This window comes from Pan troglodytes, chromosome 1 (assembly GCF_028858775.2).
Source record: "Pan troglodytes isolate AG18354 chromosome 1, NHGRI_mPanTro3-v2.0_pri, whole genome shotgun sequence".
Classification (NCBI taxonomy): Eukaryota; Metazoa; Chordata; class Mammalia; order Primates; family Hominidae; genus Pan; species Pan troglodytes.
The window spans coordinates 87,075,732-87,095,745 of record NC_072398.2 but is presented as its reverse complement, the minus strand read 5'-3'; the positions used below and the strand labels follow the sequence as shown (position 1 = coordinate 87,095,745).

Genomic DNA, 20,014 nt, shown 5'->3' with positions numbered 1-20,014 from the left:
TTTGAGACGGAGTCTCACTCTGTCACTCAGGCTGGAGTGCAGTGGCGCGATCTCCGCTTACTGCAACCTCTGCCTCCCGGGTTCAAGCGATTCTCCTGCCTCAGCCTCCTGAGTAGCTGGGACTACAGATGCCTGCCACCACGCCTGGCTAATTTTTGTATTTTTAGTAGAGATGGGGTTTCATCATATTGGCCAGGCTGCTCTTGAACTCCTGACCTCGTGATCTGCCCGCCTCGGCCTCCCAAAGTGCTGGGATTACAGGCGTGAGCCACCGCGCCCGGCCTACCCATGTATCTCTTATGGTCTTTATCTATAAATGGGTATTAGGGTGTTTTGAAGATTGAGTCAGAAAAAGCAAGTTTAAGTACTTGGTAAACGGACACTTTACGAAGCCCATCACTATCATGGGTTACTCGGGCCCCCACTGACAGTCTGCCCTAGCTGCCTGCATCTGCATTCCCACTCTCCCCTCCCAATACACTCCGTCATGTTCTCAGTCTCTCTGTTTGGGGGTCACCTCACATTCATCACACATGCTTCTGTTCTGACTTCACCCCATGCTCCCGCCTGGTGTCCCACCCTCTGCCATAAAGTATCTCCCGATGGGATATGCCATCTGCCTCCTGGTCAACATATCCTCCTGTTTTCACATTCCAATTCTGACAGACAGCCACATAGACAAGAGATACTTTTCACAACCCTGAAACCAAAAACAGCTTTGTTTTCTTTCTTCTCAAGAAGTCGAGCGGCATCTTCCCTTCCTTCACCTCTCCTTTCTCCTGATTTGATGACCTTTAAGGACCCTATGATTTTGCGAGGAGAACCTATATCCTTCCATTAAGAAAATATTCCGATACATGAAAAATCAAAAGCCCTTTCCATTGGTAATGGAAGGAAAAACAGCTGCCCTCAAACACTTCAGCAAGGACCAGCTTCTGGCTCTCACCACCATCCAGGGCAAGAAGGGCGGTCGTGGCACTCTGCATCCTACCTGAGATAAAACGTTCTCCTGGTTGTCCGCCTCGTTTTGCAGAGTCTCGTCCTCCGTAGGCGCCACTGTCTGCGCATCTGGGGGCTCGCTTGTCCCTGTGAGGACAATGCTGGACACCCAGGCCGGAACCACAATCAGAGCGAAGTAGAGAACTAGCAGCCGAGGCTTGGCCATGAGGGGCGCGATAAGAGTGTCCTCAGCCCCTTCAGAGAATGGCTGGGGCGGGGGGTCTCGGCAAGGACTTCTGCGAGAGGGTGTCCTAGCTAGAGCCCGAAAGTGGCTGCTGAGAGCACCTTCTAAAGCTGGGTGCGGCTGAGCGGGACGGGAGGGTGCGCCCCAGAGACTCTGGGCATCTCCTTCCCGACGCGAGCAGCCCTCGACTGTGCAGCCCCAGTGGAGAGCCGGACGCAAGGAAGAGGGGATGACGGAGAAGGTGGAGGCGGGCACGGGCTAGCTGAGCGCGTCGCCCGCAGGAGGGCTCAGGTGGCTGGAAGGCGTTCGGACAGACGCCCGCGGTGCGCGCCGGGACGGGCGGCGGGGAGCCTCGGGACGCACGGGGACCGGACACGGGGAGGGAAGAGGCGGTGGCGGCGCGGGCTGCTGGGCGAGGGCTGCTGGGCTAGGGAGCCGCGGAGAGCTCGCGCGGAAGGAGGGCGGAGCCTCTATTGTGCCGGGGCGGCGGAGATGCAGCCAGTGACCGCGCGGAGGAGGAGGACCTGGAAGCGCACAGGGCTCGGGCGGAGGGGCACCCGGCGGACCCCGTCCCTGCTGGGACTCAGCTGCCGCGCGCCGGCTGGGGGTGACGTTGGAAGGGCTTTACTTTCTTCTCATCTGATCGCAAGTGAGTGGAGAGAAGTTACTCCGAGCGGCGTCCCTGAAGTTTTGGGGTTCGGCCATTCTTGGCGAGAAGAGCGACTTTCCATCGCAGGCACCCAGCGCTCGCTCCAAGGCTGAGCCAGTTAGGGATCTGCGGCATCGTCCTTTAGCACACCTGGGGCAGGGGAGAAGGCGCGTTTGTTCCCAGGCGTTTCTTTTCCCTGACTTAACTCTGGGCGAGTTCTCGGGCAGCTTTGAACTTACCGCCGTTGGTAGCTGCTTGCCTGCCACGGCTTTAGAACCTAGTAATACCTCCACCCAGAGGAGAATCATTGAATTCCTTCCTAGAGTGTGTCCTGAGTTGTGTAAACGTTGAAAGTTAGGGGAATGACTGTACATCTCCGACACTCTCCGCGAGTCCCCATGGGGAAAGCTACTGCCTGATAAATGATTACCAAAGGGAACAGCTCTTCCTGTCTTCCTGGTTTGGGACAAATCTCCGGGTCTCTGTTACCAGATTATCTCTAAGAGGGAGTCCACTTTCAATAGTGTGCAATTATGTTACTATGTCCCTCAATTACTGAGGACAACCTTTTATAAACCTACAGTGAAGATTACCAATATGTGAATTTAAGGAAGGGCACTGTGCCATCCTGGACAACTGTCACTCGGAATATTGAACAGAGCCAGGCCCCTTCAAAGGATATTATGCACCCTTGGGAAATTCAAACACCTTGCTTCTTATGCTGAGGAATAAGGGTTGTAATAAACTAAGGAAACTAGCGCATATAAGTAATAGTTGACATAAGTATAATAATAACCCTTATTAGTATATTTTAATCTTCAAAAAATTCAGTTTATGGACAAAAATTCAATGCTCTGGGTGTCTAGGTTTGTGGGGACATCATGCACACACCCTCCTCTGTGTAAGCTATCAAATCTTTTCTGAAACTATATGGGGTAAACATTGATAAAATGTAGTGTATTTGATTGTTTGTTTGAGACAGAGTCTTGCTCTGCCACTCAGGCTGGAGTGCAGTGGCGGGATGATCTTGGCTCACTGCAACCTCCGCCTCCTGGGTTCAAGTGATTCTCGTGCCTCGACCTTCAGAGTACCTGGGATTACAGGCGCACGCCACCATGCCCGTTTAATTTTTGTATTTTTACTAGAGTTGGGGTTTCGCCATGTTGGCCAGGCTGGTCTCGACCTCCTGGCCTCAAGCCATCCATCCGCCTTGCCCTCCCAAAGCACTGGGATTACAGGGGTGAGCCACTGTGCCCCACCGATAAAGTGTAGTTTTAAAATTCAATTAAGGGGCGGAGTGTGGTGGCTCACCCCTGTAATCTCTACTGAAAATACAAAAATTAGCCTAGCCTGGTGGCATGCACCTGTAATCCCAGCTACTCTAGAGGCTGAGGCAGAAGAGTCGCTTGAACCCTGGAGGCAGAGGTTACAGTGAGCCGAGATCCGCCACTGCACTATAGCCTGGGCTACAGAGCAATACTTGGTCTCAAAAAAAAATCAATTACAGTAAGCATTGAATGTTGATTAAGTGCAAGACAACAAGCTAGGTTGCTAGACATTTAATGGGAAGATGAGATAGTCCACATCTTACAAAGTGGGGGTGGGAGTCAGGAGGTAAGCAGAACAAGCACTGAAATTGTGAGGCAGAGTAAGAACATATCTCATGGGGTTTAAATAAGGAATAGGTCACTTCTAGTGGAAAGGTCAGTGTGGATTTCATGAAAGCATGATACTGAAGATGACTGGGATGATGGAAGGTTTCAACAAAACAGTGGATAAGGCAACATGATGGGAGGGGGGGCCGTGGCAGGGGAGAGAAAGAGAGCATTCTGGGCAAAGACATAATCCTGAATGTGCATATTCATATTTCAGATGGCTGCTCACTTCTCAGGGCAGCCTTCCTTGACTCCACCACCAGCATAATTTCTCTATTAAATGCTCCCATAATACCATGTACCTCTTTTTCATAGAAGCAGGAGAGATGGATATTTATATTCCTCCTTTGTGGGTTGTTTTGGGGGTGCCTGTCTTCCCCACCAGACTATAAATTCAAGAGGGTAAGGACCTTGTTAGTTTTGCTCACCCTTAGATCTTCAGAGTTTAACCAGTGCCTAGAACAAAGTGGACACTAAATAAATATTGGTTGAATGAATGGGAATTACAAATTGTCCAACTGGGTGTAGGCTCAGTTACCTTTATAAATACCATCTCTGTATCCATTAGGGTGCATTTGACTGCAAGTGATAGAAAATCCTTCTAGGAATGTCTCAGTCAAATACACATTTATTATCCCACTCTAAGAAGACAAGCTTGGCTGTTTAAAATTTAATTCAGCAACTCAGTGATGTCAGCGAGGACCCAAGCTCTTTCCATTTTCCACTCCATTATTCTTACAGCATTGGCTTTTTGACCTAGTCATAATTGATTTAAGCAAGTCCCAGCTACCCCTGTGCCAGACATTCAATTTCCCAGTCTCCTTTACAGCTAGGGGTAACCACCTGGACAAGATATTTTGCTTCCTGATAAAAGAAACAAATAGGAGAGAGGACCTTCTGGTGCTACTTTTCCCTCACTTCTTGTCTTTGATTGTGTCTTTGACCACAGTCAAAGTGTTATAGGACCAACAGGTTCTTATGTCCGCTGTGCAGTAACAGACCAATTACACTATGTCAGCAGGGTTTGCAGCAGAGAAAGAATTTGATGATTGCAGGGCACCAAGTCAGGAGATGGGAGGAGACCCTTGAATCCATCTCTTCAAGGAGCTCTGGGCTGGCGTTTTAATTTAAAGGGATTGTGGAGAGTGAGTGGCTAAAAAATTGAGGTTATTGATTGGTTGGCCAAGACGATGGAACAAAGTTCTATCATCAGGATGTGGAAACTGCCTTCTTTGGTGAGTCAGGATCTCATGGGGTCCTTCAAACTAGCTGAGTCAGTAGCTTCATCAGTATGCAGGACCCAAAAGAGTATCTCAAAGGGAAAACATAATGTTTCATAATGTTCAAGTTGTTTTCTATAGAACAGTTAAGGGGCTTTATAATCTTTTAACAGGATCTATGTGATTCTGAGGCAATAGGCACAGAGTAACTATGAGGAAACAGGTCAGAGAGCAAGTAGACCTCACGATTACTGCTGAATGTGCTGTGAACTTGGTTTATTTTCATTTCTTCCCTTCCCTTCTTCCCTGGTTAATTTTATAAAGTTTATAGGGGCTGTTTCAAAAGTGCCAGGAGCTGTGGCAGCCATCTTATGACCATGAGTCCTTTCTCTTATCTAACTAAAATATATTTCCTTTAGAGTCTACTTTTAAAGTCACCTTTTAATGTCCAGTCCTACAGTCCTACACAGAATATGTCTAAGGACTTTCTCACGGAGAGTTTCATTCCTTTCACTTAAAGATAAATAGTTAAGTACTGGCCAGGCATGGTGGCTCACGCCTGCAATCCCAACACTTTGGGAGGCCGAGGCAAGTGGATTACTTGAGGTCAGGAGTTCAAGACTAGCCTGGCCAACATGGCAAAACCTTGTCTCTGTTAAAAATACAAAAATTAGCTGGGCCTGGTGGCACACGCCTGTAATCCCAGTTACTTGGAAAGATAAGGCAGAAGAATCACTTGAACCGGGGAGGCAGAGGTTGCAGTGAGCCGAGATCACACCAGTGCACTCCAGCCTGGGCAACAGAGAAAGACTCTGTAAAAAAAAAAAAAAAAAAAAAAAAAGGTTAAGTACCTTCTAAATATCCTCTTTCTCAACATCACTAGCCCACTTTCTTCATCTTTTGTCTCCATTATATTCAACTGTTTCTCAAACCACATGGCCTTCCAAACTCTTCATTATTTTGGTTATTTTCTCTCTAGAAAGACTCCAGTTTGAGTAGATATTAGAACCTATTGAAACAATTTGTTCTTTTTTTTCTGGGCACTGTGCTTTTATTAATGCAACCTAAGATTACCTTAGTTTTGGCAGCCAGATTGCACCAACGACTCACACTGATTTATCTTTTAAGTGTAGTTTTTAAATTTATTTTTGTGTGAATTTTTTGCTGGTTTCCTCCATTCTGTGCTTTCCAGCTATGTTCTCTTTTTTTTTTTAATCCAAGTATAGGTGTTTATATTTTTACTGTAACAGTGTGATGATTTTGGTCCATTTTTTCATCCTGTTGAAATATTGCTATTTTTGCTTTTGTCCTGGTTTTGCATAATTTCCAAATTCACTAAGCACAGTTTCTGTCTTAATTCAAATGATTAATTTTAAAAAGCCATCTTCCTTCAGATAGGGCCATATTCTAGAGCTCTACCTCCATAATAGGAAAAGTCTCTCCTTATTGATGTTAACCGTTTTGGTGTGTGACTGTTCAGGCAGTCATGGGTGTTGGTGCCTAGTCCACATGTCTTCATCATGTCTACAAGCATTTCTTGAGAGACTTTTATCACTGTCTTTCAGAAATCAAGATACACTGCTCATGGCATTGCTTCTACCTGCCTGCCTGGCAACCTGAACTGATGATTCTGCGATGAGCTTGGTTTGGCTTTAGCAAATTGGGTTAAGTGCTTTTTACTTGTGTTAAAAAAAAAAAAAAACATAGCTGGAAAGCACAGGATAGAGGAAACCGGCATAAAATTCACATAAAAATCCCTGCATCTTTTGCTTAGAGCCTATGAATTCCACGTCACTGGATCCTCGCATCATGGTGTAAAATAAGTCTTGCCCTCCCTGGTTAACAGATGAAGTCATTGAAGCACCAACACAGTGATATGTATGATGGCGACTCTGTACTGAGTGCTTCCCATGTGCCAGGCATCATTTGACGGTCAGAAATCCCCTGAGTCAGTATCATTTCCTCTTACAAATGAGGAAACAGGTTTAGAGACGGACAGACTGTGGAAATGTTCCAAGAACTGGGTCTCAGAAAGCCGTAAGTGTGCCACTTCGTCTATCTTAGACCCTGGACCTCACCAGTTGTGGCTGGCTAGCAGGTTGTTGAATTCTGGGGATCCCTCAGCGACCACAACCACCATCCCTCACGAGCCAGTTTGCATCTGGCAAGAGCATCTGTTTTCCTGTTTACCTAGGAGCCTCCTGACTTTGCTCTGAAATGTCTGTCTGTTGAAAATTAAGGCTTCATTTGCCAGGTGGGGCCAAGGTGGCTAGAAATGGCCTGCCACCTTTGTGTGTAATTGAGAAAATGCACCTGCCCCACGGCAGCAGAATCAAAGAGCAAGGCAAAGTCCCACGAGCAACATCATTCTGCCATCTCCTTTCCCTGGCTCGCTGCAGAGTGGGAGCTGTGCCAGGGAACTGCCATAAAAATGCTGGAAAGGAATGATGGAAAGCACAACTGAAAATGAGGTCTTTTTTCCCCTGGTCACCCTGCTTTGCTGCTTTCCTGGCTTCTTATTTTGCCTCTGATCTTCTACATTCTCTCTCTCCTTTAATTCAGTTTAATTCATTTACTGAATATATATATTATGAGCCAGGCACTCTGTGAACTGCTGAATACGCAAAGATGAAGATGACAAAAAACCTTTGCCTTCAGGAACTCATGTTATAAAGATTATAAATGTTTGATCCTGGGAAAGGGTACAGAAGAGTATGTTTTTCCTCAAGATATTTTAGCAAAGAAAATAAGTTTTTTCTTCTCTGAATTTCCCCAGTTTTAAGAACAATTTGCATTTCCTCATACGCCAACCATGGTAATTTCTTTTTATTAAACTAAGCTTTACATAATAAAATTTAAGTTTAAAGCTAATTGAAGTGAAATCCACTCAGGTATTGAGTATAATATCTATGTGCCAGGTCCTGAGTTAGACACTAAAGAAACATGAATGAATAAGACATTAATAATAATTAATTCAAGATAATATTTCAAGGATCTCACAGTCTCCTGAGAGAGACACATAAATGGACAAGTGCCAGACACTGTGGAGGCCCACTGACAGGATGGCCGAGGTAATGGCCACCCAATCCAACTGTCTATGGGAGGAGAGTGGTGTCAGGGTGCTCTGGGGGACCTTCCAGGAGGAGCAGGAGTTTGCCAGGTAAAGGACAATGGTGCCTGAGGGACAGAAGTAGGGAAGTGGGGTCAGGAAAAGAAGGTGTGGAGGAGGAGAGAAGGGCATTCCAGGCCAAGGGGACCACAAGGACTGGGATTGCAAGATATGAATGTTGTGATGTAGGCAGAGGCTGGAGTGTAAAATACAAGACGAAGAGTGAGAGGAAATGAAGTTAGTGAAAGAGTGAGAGGCCCGATTGTGGAGGCCTTTACGTGCCATCCCAGAGAGCTAGGAGTATGTCTCACAGGCACTGAGGGGCCATTGACAGATTGGGGGCAAGAGAGTGCCATTGTCAGACTTGCAGATTAGATGAATGACTCAGGTGGTGAAGAGTGGACAGAAGAGAGAAAGGCAGAGCAATGACTGCAATTCCCTGCCTGCAGACCACTTGGCCTCCTGGAATAGCTCTGCCTGAGCCAGAGTCCTGTGCTGAGTGGGTCATTGCTCTGACTCAAAGGGAAGCTCCCTTGCCCTCTATAATTGGTGGTGACTAAAGGAGGGATAGGTAGGCAGAGATTCTGCCTTTCCAAGGAATTTTCCAGGGCTGCTACATGGCACAACTCTAGGGGATACCATTCATATCATAGTCCCTGTGAATGGGGCCCCTGAGAATCATGCAAGGCATGTCTGGCAACCACTGAACACTGTCCTGGGACAGGTCAGGAACATTGCATACAGCCCATTGCTTTCTACACACCATGATCTCTCTCTCTCTCCCTCTCTCCTGGTTCTAAGAGACCGCCATGCTCAGGGCAGCTCCTATACATGATGTACTGTCCGTGTGGTGTGCTTTTTCAGGGCACTCACACACCTCCCCTGCATTCTCACAGAAGCCTGATAGCCCTTTAATAGGGCTAATGAGTTCTGCCTTCAGTGATGAATCTCCACATGCAGATACTCCTGGAAGAGGTGATTCATTGCCTTAAATCTATACCAGAGAGTAAATAACAGGCCCCTTCCTGAGAGCTGGTTTTGCTAGAAAAGTAGCAGTGGAAGACACTGAGAAGTCAAAAGGCCTTGTTTATGGGACAACCCCAGAGAGGCAGAAGTAGAGAAAAGGAAGACCTGGCCCATGCATTACCACCTCTTAGACTTAGAATTGATGTTTAAGGGCTCATATTTATTCCTTATCAGCAGGGATGAATAGAAGCTGGTTGAGAAAAGGCTGGGAGAGGAGTGTGCCAAGTAGAAGTCTAGAGACTAGAAAACGGTGATGAGTTACTGGGAAATGCAAGCTCAGGTGGAACACAGGGGTCACAGCAGAGGGAGAGAGGGGATGCAGCGAGCAATTAGAGTGGAGGGCCAGATCACACGAGGCTTGTGTATGTGCTGTGGAGTTTGGAGTTCAAGCCAAAGGCTATGAGAATTCTGGTAAGCAAGGGAGTGAGCTCTAGTAGGTGGCCCTGGCAGTGGCACAGAGAATGAATGGGAGAGTCAGGCTGAAGTAGGAAGAGCTATTTGGAGGCTGTTGTAGAAATCCAGGCACGGATGGGGAGGCTTTGATAAAGGCAGTAGCATGGAGGTGAAGAGAAAGGGGTGGGTATGAGATATACCAAAAAGGTGGAATTAGTAGGACTTGGTGACTTTCTGGATATGGAGGTGAGAGAGGGGAAGGATGTTAGTTTAGATTCCTGCTTGTAAGTTACAAGCAACTTTAAATAGATTAAGGGAAAAAAGGTGTTGGGGGTAAAGGAGACTTTATTATAAGGATGTAGGAGTGTCTCACAAAACCCAAGGGCTCTAATGTCACTGGGGTCATCAGAGGCTCATTTGAACCTAGGACATCTCTGGTCCACACAGTAGACTGAAGGTGCCCGGTCAGAGTTACTTGAATATTGAGTGTGGTTAGTTTTCCTTCTCAGGCCCAATTCCAAATGCCCAGGGAAGGCCTTGCTCTAAAATGGGTCAGATGCCCAATCCTGAACTAATCAACTAAGGCGGGGGGCAGGGGGACAGGTCACTTGGTAGAAACAAAGTGGAAAGAGGGGCAGTTTCTAGGGAGGAGCTGCTAGACCAGACAAATCAATGGATGTCCACTCTCTCCTATTCCATTGCTGGCTGGCTCTCTGCCTCCTTCTACTTCTGAAGATGTACTTATTTAGCATAAATTAATCATCTTATAGAAAAGTATCTCCCCATAAGAGACAACCCAACTTAGTATCCAGGAATGGCAGAAGCAACTCCTCTGTGTGCCTCTCTCTCCAGGTGATATTTTTTTCCTCCTCCTGCTTGGCTTGTTCTAATCCAGATGTGATGTGTCACCATCCTACAGCCAACAGACTAAATGGTAAATTTAACCTGGTGTGTATACATGCAGACCTCAGCTTGCTATAGATATTTCACTTGGTAGATTAATCACTGAAAATATTTAGTCAATACACTTGCTCATCCATACATTCATACATTTGAATATGAAATTAAATTACATTCATGCACCCCTCCATTCTTTGGGGTACATGAATGTAACAATTTTAGCCTTGTCAGGCAGCCTAGAGCCATGACAGAGTCTGGGATGTAGGGTTAGACAGACTGGCTGTGGAATTCTGGCTCCACCATAACTACTGTTGACCTTGGGCAAGTCACTTCATCTCTGTGAGCCTCAGTTTCTTAATACTAAGGTGGGAATCATAAAAATATTCACCTCTGCTTACTGGTGCTTACTGCTAACCACATGTTCCTTTCTTTATCCCTTTAGAAATGAAACCCCAACCCTCAATTGGAAGGCTGAAAATAACAAAGAATGTGAAGATCACAGAAGGCTTAACAAAGGGTAAATCTTAGATTTAGCATCGAGGGGAAACTTGGACGCTAATATGAAGGTGAAGTCTTACTTGGGAGCAAGAGAGATGAGTCTAGTCTCAGCTTTATGGGGGCTTCAAAACCGCAGACCCGGGTTCAAATCTCAATGCTGCAACTCATATGGTGGGGAATCTTGGGCAAGTTGTTTTTTTCTAAGCCGTAGTATTCTAACAGTACTAGGTTGTTGTGGAGATAAGAGATGTATGTAAAAATGTCCAACCCATTGCTTGCCCCATTCACAAATACATGTTGAATGTTGAATGAATTTTAAAATAGTAATCGTTTATTAGATAGAGATAATTATAATCATGCCCATTTCAGACTCACCAGGTGAACTGATTAGGACCTCTGTCTGCACCTCTGTTTTCGTATTTGAAAAAGGAAACTTTATCATTTTTGACTCTCTGTTCCTTCCATCTAGTGATTGTGATTTAAGTAGCTGAGGTTCTCCCCACCCCACCCTTTTTGGGGGTTTGCTTTGTTGCAGGGACTGAACTTTAAGCAGATAACTTGCTGAAGCTTGGGTGATTCCTGAGGTGTTCTCAGAGATGGGTCTGTGGAGCCAACTGCCAGCCCCTTCCTTGCTTTTGTTGGCAGGGCAGCCGGGCATATCTGGTGGCTGCAGCTGCCCAGGGAGTTGCTGCCTGGAAACCCAGAGAGTGGGGAGGACTTTCTCTGGAGGACAGACAGCACCGCCTGACGCAAGGCAGTGAGCAGAGTGAGGCTGGCACAGGCATCCCTGGCCTGATGCTGAGTCCTGAGTAGAGACCCAAGGGACGCCTCACTTTAGACATGAGGAAACCTGGTTATGTGCTCTGAGAGCCAACGCTGCCATCCAAAGAGACACCTAAAATAGCAGCAACACGATTGAGAGAGGGCGGCACCGCCCCAGAGTTCCAACTCCTGCTGACATTTCTTATTCTCCTTTCTCTAAAAAATTACTTTCTTCCTTTTGAAAACCCAACTCAAGCTGTTCCAGTGAATCTTGGGAGCCCCCCTCAACTCTCATCTTCCTTCAACACTTTGATTTCACCCTCCTTTCCTCTTATTCTCTCTTCCTTACCTCTCTCACAATTTAGGGCTGTGTTACATGACGTGATATATGTGGTTCCCGAAAGAGCATGTGCTATTCAAGCTCTCCATTTCTTCACAGGAGCTTTTTGGTGTTTTAGCTCCACTTCTTATTGACCTTGAAATGTATGCCCAGAACCACACGGCTTTTGCTTAACTCCAGGGAACCCTACAATATGATTTGTATCCCTTAGGATTAATGAGGATTTGAACACTGCTATGGTTTGAATGTCAGTCCCCAAAACTTCATGTGGAAAGTTAATCCCTCTGTCCTCATGAATGGATTAATGTAGCTATCGCTGGAGTGGGTTCATGATCAAGGGAGTGGCTCTGTTATAAAAGTGAGCTTCCTCTGGCTCTCTTGTCCTGCTCTCTCTCTGTCTCTTGCACTGACTTCCACTTTCTGCCTTTCTACCATGGGATGACCATCACTAGATGTTGGTGCCATGCTCTTGGACTTCCCAACTTCCAGAATAGCAAGGCAAATAAACTCCTTTTCTTTTTAAATTGCCTAGTCTGTTGTGTTCTGTCACAGCAACAGAAAATAGACCAACACAAGTACTTTATATAGCCCTGTACAAGCATGTAATGCATCCTCATAACCATCCTGCAGTGTAGATGTTGTTACCCTTAGCTTGTAGATAAGGAAATGGAGGCAGACAGCTGGACTAACTTGCTCAAGGACAAGAATGTACAGCTAGTAAGTAGCAAGGTAGCTTTGGTCCCAGGTCTGTGTGATTGCAAGTTCATGCCATCCATCACACTCTATCCTGGAACATTTAGCTTTTTAAAATCTGACTTCAGCCCTTCACCCACATGCCTTATCTCATTATAGAATTTGCATGTAAGAAACCACTTACATGCAAAGTGGAACGAACAGCTTTAACCAACCAATCACAGATGCAGTCACGGAGTGAGGTGTCCCAGAGCTGCCACACCAGCTCTGTGTACTTGGGAAGTAATTGACCTCTCTAGGAAGTCATGAGCCCCAGTTTTGTCTATTTGCCAAAACAATTGGTTGGACTGAGTGATTTTCAGGGTGGTCCCTTTTAGCCCTAAAATTCTGAATTCTTGGGTAAAGCCAAGCAGCTTGATTTATTGGTCCTTTGTAGTGTGTTCTAGAACACAGCTGTCTTAAATGTAGCTATCCACAGAAAATGGCTGTTCTGTATGTTTTCATAAGGCCATCAGTCGCTGTAGAAAATGTTGAACATTTGAGGTGTAAGAAGGATAGACATTTGGTGCTTTTCATGCCACATTTCTCAACACCTGTACATCTTGTGTTTGCATAAATTATAACATGGTAATTGCATAGCCATTGTGGGCAGCCTATACCTCAAAGGTGAGTGGGAGAGGAGTGGGAAGCAGGAGGGCTGCCCCAGGGCTCACTGCCAAGAGAATCTGGCTGGTCCATTCTGAAGTGGTGAATCACTTCCTGTGGAGCACGTGTCCTGGCCCAGGTGGCAGGAGAAACAGTTCTGGTTCCAGACCTGCCCCTGGCTCACTCTGGGATGGGAACAAGCTCAGTAGTGATAGAACATTCACCACAGCTCCACTTCTTGAGTGCTTTCCATGCAATCTCACTAATTCTCCAAGCATTGCTGGGAGACAGGTGCAGTTTCCCCTATGTTAGAGATGAGAAAACAGAAACTCGGAAAGTGTAAGCAGTTAGACAAAGCCACAGAGTCTGGATTGGAACCGAGGGCTTATTTATTCAGAGCCAGTGCTTTCAAACACCAAACTATATTCAGGTTCCCTTAACCTTTCCATCTGTGAAGTGAGGGACTTGAACCAGTGCTTTCCAGCATATGACATGCATACTTCTGGGGGTACTTGAGACTATTTTAGGTGGTGTCCAGATATTCACTTTTAATTTTAATGACTATGTTTTTCATTTTAAAGGGTGTTAAGAAAAACGTAACTCAAACTCACACATTTAGGATGCATACAAATATAAAGGGGAATTGATTTAGGCTCTATTTATAGAAAAGTCCGTCCAGATGATAAGGCAAACATGGTGAGGGTGAGGACCTTCACAAATGCCTAAAGTTTGGGGATTACTGAGTCAGATAATATGCTCCAATGTTTTCTGGTTCCTGCAGGACACAGCAGGACCATGGCCTCCCTGAGCCTCCAGCACAGTGTCCTAGCTCTAGGGCATTTGGGACACAAACAGGGAGAGAAACAAATGTCTTCAGGAGATTTAATTGGTCAAGGCTCAATTTATCCTCTTTCTAATATCTCCCCCTTCCTTTTACATCTCCTAAGCATTCAAGGCTTTGATGTCAACATATTCCTTGAGTGAGTAGTTTGGCATAAATTGCAAAGTGGTTGGATGCAGATGTATTTAGTTAGGCCAGCACAGTGATCTGTTTGTTTTTAATTTGTGAATTTGAATGTCTTTAGGTTGGGCATGCACTCTAGTTTGCACAGACTTCCCCTCTCCTGATAATATTACCTACGATAACTACCAGAAGGCATATGAGTTTGTGACTCTTGGCTTAAGACCTTATTTCCCCAAGGTACAAATCCTTAAAGGCCTGAAGAAGTAGTTCTTCAGGGCATTGAGCTCCTAGGGAGCCATCAGCACTGTGGGATTTCTAACACACCTAGAGTCTCTAATTCATGTGGAGTTTCTGTGCCAGCCCTGCAGAAGAGAGGAAGTCAGGACAGGAGCCTTGCCTAGAGATTGCCATCTGCACAGCCTTTTAAGATTCTTTGGTAGGCCAGGCGCAGTGGCTCACACCTGTGATCCCAGCACTTTGGGAGGCTGAGGTGGGTGGATCACCTGAGTTCAGGAGTTCGAGACCAGCCTGGCCAACCTGGTGAAACCCTGTCCTTATTAAAATACAAAAATTAGCTGGACTTGGTGGCACGCACATAATCCCAGCTACTTGGGAGGGTGAGGCGGAAGAATCGCTTGAACCCAGGAGGCGGAGGTTGCAGTGAGCCGAGATCGCACCACTGCACTCCAGCCTGGGAGACAGAGCGAGACTCTGTCAAAAAAAAAAAAAAAAGATTGGTAGCTCAGTGGCTGCTTTGCAATTTTCAGACTGGGAGTATAGTGACACCTGGTGTCTGGTGTCATTCTTCAAACCCAGCAAGTCCCAATCTGAGCTCATCATTTCCATCCCCAAACTAGCTTCTCCTCCTCCCTCTCACTCCCCTGTCTGAATGAAGGCAGCCACCAGGCTGGAAACCTCACACTCATCATGATTTCTTCTGTCTCTTTTCCCATACCTCATCCCTCGCCAAGGACTCTCAGTTCGATTAGTGTTGATTTTATGTATTTCACCCCTTTATAGCTCGTAAGTTCACCTTTCCCAGTGCAACAATTTTCTAAGAGCTCTTACCTACACATCGCTACCAGGTTAATATTCTTAAAGAACAGTTCTGACTGCACCACTTCTTTGCCAGAAGTCAACAGCTCGGCACGGCCTTCTGGATAAAGTCCAACACCTCAACTTGCCCGTGACTTGGCCCTGGGCTACCCACTTTCCACTATCCCTGTGCTCTCCAATCATGCTCCAGGCTTTCTTGAAACTCAGGTTACAGCTTCCACCTGCATGGACCATTCTTTCAAGAGTTTTGGTTATGAAGAGAAGTGGAACGAAAGAGCCCATAAGAGAAGTGGAGAGGAAGAACAAATGGTAGAGGAGATGATCCAGAGAGGGATTTTTATTTCCATAGACAGATGTGATTTGAGCATGATTAGAGGCAGAGATTAAAGGGCCCACTGACGAGAGGTGAAAGATAAATACTGGCACCTACTGAACACCTTCTATGGGCCAGAGATTCAACTCTGTTTTACAGGAATAGCTCATTTGATCCTCTCAACAACCTTACAAAGTAGGTGCCATTTTACAGATAGGAAACCAAGGCCCAGAGAGAAAATTTATTCATGTAATAGCTAGAGAGAAGTAGAACTAAGATGGGAACCCAAGCCATTCCACTTCGAACCTGCTGTCTTCACCATTTCATATAAGAAAGAGGGAATGACAAGCAGAGCAAAGTCCCTTACAAGGGGGGAGGAGGAGTAATTCCAAGCATGGGTGGGATGGTCATCCACCCACCTCACACAGGAAGAGGAACACCTCTTCCCTGAGCCAGGGGGGAAGTAGGGTGGGATGTAGATGATGCAGTTTGACTCACAGATGCATGAAAGCTGTTGAAAATGTTCTTGCTAACAGTTTTCTGTTGATAATTAGAAAGAAGTGGTGGGGTAGAGCTTGAGGAGAGTGAGGGAGTTCTAAAATAGTTGCTCTGGGGGAATGAAAGAGAAATTGTAAGGACCTGGAGTCGGCATGCCCTGTGCTGAAAGCTTGCTCAGCTGAAGTTACAGACCATGGATTTGTACAGGACTCAGGCACACAGTTGTGTGAGTTCTTATCTTCCTTCTGCTACTAGTTCTAGGTGTCACTCACACACTGTCTCCTTTGTGAAACCTTCCGTGATCTCTTAAGCTGGCTGTGGACTTTCCTTTAAGTTCCCACAGCAGCCAGGTGTGGTAGTGCATGCCTGTTGTCCTAGCCACTCAGGAGGCTGAGGCAGGAGGACTGCTTGAGCCCAGGAGTTTGAATCCAGTCTGAGCAACATAGCAAGACCCCACTTTCTAAAAAAATAAATTTCCACATCATTTTGACCCTTTTGCATGATCCTTGTATTAATATATCTTGTATTATAGTTAGATGTGTATACTTCTGTCTTACTACATTAAAGGCTCTCTGACGGCAAGGATGATGTCATACTTATTTTCTTTCTTTCTGCTCTAGTACATTATATTGTATTACAGTTGCCCATTAAATGTATAGTCATTTATTGGTTAACTGTTCCCCTCCAGATGGAGCTATTTCTTTTATTTTTCCTCTTTTATTATTTTTTCATCTCTTACTATCTATCTGTGCCCCAGAATCTCTCTTTTTGCTTTTTTAATTTTTCTTCCTCACTGAAACTCTCAGGTGACTAATGGTGGCTGTGGGCACAGGTTCTCTTGAGGCTAACTGTGCAGAACACTTCTAGAATAAATGAAGATCATGTAACAAATAGAGATGGTAGTGCTGTCTGAAGAGTCTCTGGAGTATGTCACTGTGCTTCTTACCAACATAGGGATGCCTTGACTAAAGTGGGCCTGAAATGGCTGAAAAGAAAAACCCTTAGTTTCTGCAGACAGAAATGGCATGTAATTTAACAGTGTTACACAGGGACCTACACAGGGGCCCCATAGCACCCACATTTCTACACAGTTCATTTTTTTCTGGATTTTTCTTTCTTTAGTTGCTACCCTCAAAGTGCCACAGCATGAACAGAAGACTTGTCTCACAGAAGTCAACAGTCATTGAGGAGATGCATGTAGACATGGAGCAGAACCCCTGTGTGGTGGGCTGCAGACTGCTTCCTCCAACCTCCCTGCCCCATCCCCACACAAAAAGATAACCAAATCCTAATCTCTGGAACCTGTAAATGTTTCCTTATTTTGAAAAAGAGTCTTTGCAGATGTGATTAAGGATCTTGAAATGAGGAGCTTATTCTGGCTTGTGTAGGTGGACCCTAATTGTCATCACAAATGTCCTTATAGGAGAGAGTTAGAGGGACATTTGATACACACAAAAGAGAAAGCAACATGAAGAAGGAGCAGACAGAGGTTTGAAGATGCTGGCCTTGAAAACAGGAGTAATACGTCCCTAAGGCAAGGAACAGATTTTCCCCTAGGGCCTCTAAAAGGACTGCAGCCCCTTTAACACCTTGATTTTGGTCCAGTGAAACTGATTTTGCACTTGTGTCCTCCAAGATTGTGAGAGAATAAGTTTCTGATGTTTTAAGCCACTAAATGTGCAGTAATTTGTTATAGCGGCCACAAGAAATGATATATACCATAATACCACCAGAAAGACAAGCCATTCCCTAATGGTAAGTAACAGACAGGAGGCATTTTGCAGAGTATATTGTAAGAAAGAAAAATCTTATTATCATTTTCGTTGTTAAAGACCTTGACGTTCAAATGATAAAAGTGATTTCAGACAGAGGCTAAAAAATGGTCATGTGTAAGGTAAGAAAGTCACTGATGAATAGATGACTCCCTCCCAGCACAGACTTGTATGGAGCAAGAGCAGCACAGGTCACTTGAAGACGATTGGCCAAGCCTCAATAATGCAAGAAAAGGGAAATCCAGATTGTACCAGAACAGACATAACCTCTTAGGCCTGTGCAGTTACAGATTTTTTTCCCACTTACCTCATAAGGGAGAATTTGAAGTTAATATAAAAGAATCAAATGTTCAGTATTTATTTTATGCTTAACTAGATATAACCAATTCTACTTTAGACTCATTTGTTGATGTGCATTCAGTTACTTTCAATTAGTCCTTATAACATTTTTATAATTTCCTGAGGAGAGAAACTCCTCCAGATAGTGTTATGGATCATTCTAGATCCAATGGGCCCCACCAGAGTGTAGCAATCAAACTTCTGTTGCTCAGAGAGGGTGAGCCAGGTGCACGGTGCTCTTTCAGAATGCTGCGACCACCAGGCTTTTTCCAGGGTGTGTGGGCAATCCATTTACTAGCAGTAGAGGAAGGAGTAGCATGGTAGGTAAAAGAGTAGCAAGCTGATGGTTTCTATGAAAACAGAAATAAGGTAAGTTCCTCCTTAGTAAAAGGAAAATATAAAATCAGAAATGGGATATCTTCCTATAAGAAAAGAATTGGCTTTACTTAAATGGAAACTGAGGAGGACTCCCTCTTCTGGCTGCAATGGAGTAACTGCTAACAGACTTCCACCCCACTGTAGACAACCAGAAGACAAGACAAAAGACATGAAACAAGTTTCAGACATTGCACAACAGGTAGCCCAAGACCATGAGCCCTCAGAGAAAGGAAACAAACAAGGTGAGACTTAAGATTAGCACAGTTTTCTGCCTGGAGGAACTTTCTGGAGTGTGATGCAGGGAGGGGAAACCCAGGAGGATTGTGGCATCTTCCTAACTGAGTTAAGGAGACAGAGATCAGAGTTCAGGGAGGCCAAGGCAGCTTGAATATTCAAGGTACAGTATCAGGAAGAAGGGAGTGAGATAGGTTCAGAAATGGGCATAAGGTTTTGTCTTGAACCCTGGACTGAACACTAAGCTGTACATATGTCGAATGAAACTCCATGACAGGTGTACAAATAAAATTATGAGAGAAGAAACAATTACCAGAGAGACCTAACATAAGCGATTAACATGAGCTCACACAGGTGGATGAGATGTTCGATTTCTGACCATTCAGAGTAGAGAGGCCTCTTTCAACAGTCATGCATTCAGTAGAGACCCCAAAATGGTTATGCTTCATGAAGTATTAGGGCTCAGCCAGGCCACAGTAAAGGCAGTGGTGTGTTGAAGTTGGCTTGCACTAGTTTGTGAGAGCCAATTGTGTATATCTCTTGTCTCAACTTCAATGACATACATTGGTAGCTGGAAATCAGCTATTACAGAATATTTACGCCAAGTAAATCAGCATATACTACAATTTACAGTTGTTTCAACCACCCCCACCCCAGAGAGCTGATTGTTGAGCACTTACCAGGTATAATACCACAGGTATTGTAGGAAGATATGTAGTCTTTGTCCCTGGTCATGGGGATGCAGTGCTCCTAAAAATCCTGGCATTTTCAGAATGATAAGGGTGATAGGAGTGTCTTTTGTTCTAACAAGGCAACTCTTGGCAGGCCACTAGATAGCTTCAGGATGGGGGATGGTCACCAGAAAGATAAAGCTTGGAATTTTCCACCCCACCCCTCAACCTGGGGGTTGTGTGTGGCAGTGGAAGGTGGGGAGGATGAGAAACAGGGCTAGAAATATTAAGTCAATCACTAATGGCCAGTGATTCAATTAATCATGCCCTAGTAACAGAACCTCCATAAAAATCCCCAAATGACAAGGTTTGGACAGCTTCCAGGTTGTTGAACACATCAAGGCACTGGGAGGGAATGGATGCTCTGAGTCCCCCTCCCCTCATACCCTGCCCTATGCATCTCTTCCATAGGCTGTTTCTGAGTTGTATCCTTTATCATAAATCAGTAATAGTAAGCAAAGCACTTTTCTGAATTCTGTGAGTCATTCTAGAAAATTATCAAACATGACACAGGGGATTGTGGGAACTTCCAACTTTGCACTCATTTTGGGCAGAATGGGGGTAACCTGGGGACCCAATAATTGAGAAGCATCTAAAGTAAGAGCAATTTTGTGGAGTGAGCCCTTAAACCTGTGGAGTCTGATGCCAACTCCAGG

General features: G+C 45.2%; 2 protein-coding genes across 4 annotated transcripts in view; one reads left to right on the top strand and one right to left on the bottom strand.

The window, feature by feature from the left end:
* The window catches only part of OLFML2B (olfactomedin like 2B), a 40,771-nt gene extending 39,094 nt beyond the window's left edge, over positions 1-1,677 (bottom strand). For 2 of the 3 annotated variants that reach the window (XM_016931078.3, XM_016931080.3), the window contains exon 1: positions 992-1,633. In XM_016931078.3, the coding sequence (XP_016786567.1) occupies positions 992-1,165 (174 nt within the window). In that variant the 5' untranslated portion in view covers positions 1,166-1,633. Of the gene's footprint in view, positions 1-991 lie in introns of all 3 variants that reach the window. The other variant, XM_016931082.3, reaches the window with a different exon arrangement.
* Positions 1,164-17,174, top strand: LOC134809750 (uncharacterized). Its single transcript, XM_063808440.1, has 4 exons — positions 1,164-1,245; positions 1,365-1,832; positions 10,578-10,652; positions 17,027-17,174. Exons 1-4 carry the CDS (start codon positions 1,164-1,166, stop codon positions 17,089-17,091), a joined length of 690 nt encoding a protein of 229 aa, XP_063664510.1. The 3' UTR covers positions 17,092-17,174.
* The last annotated feature ends 2,840 nt before the right edge of the window (positions 17,175-20,014 follow it).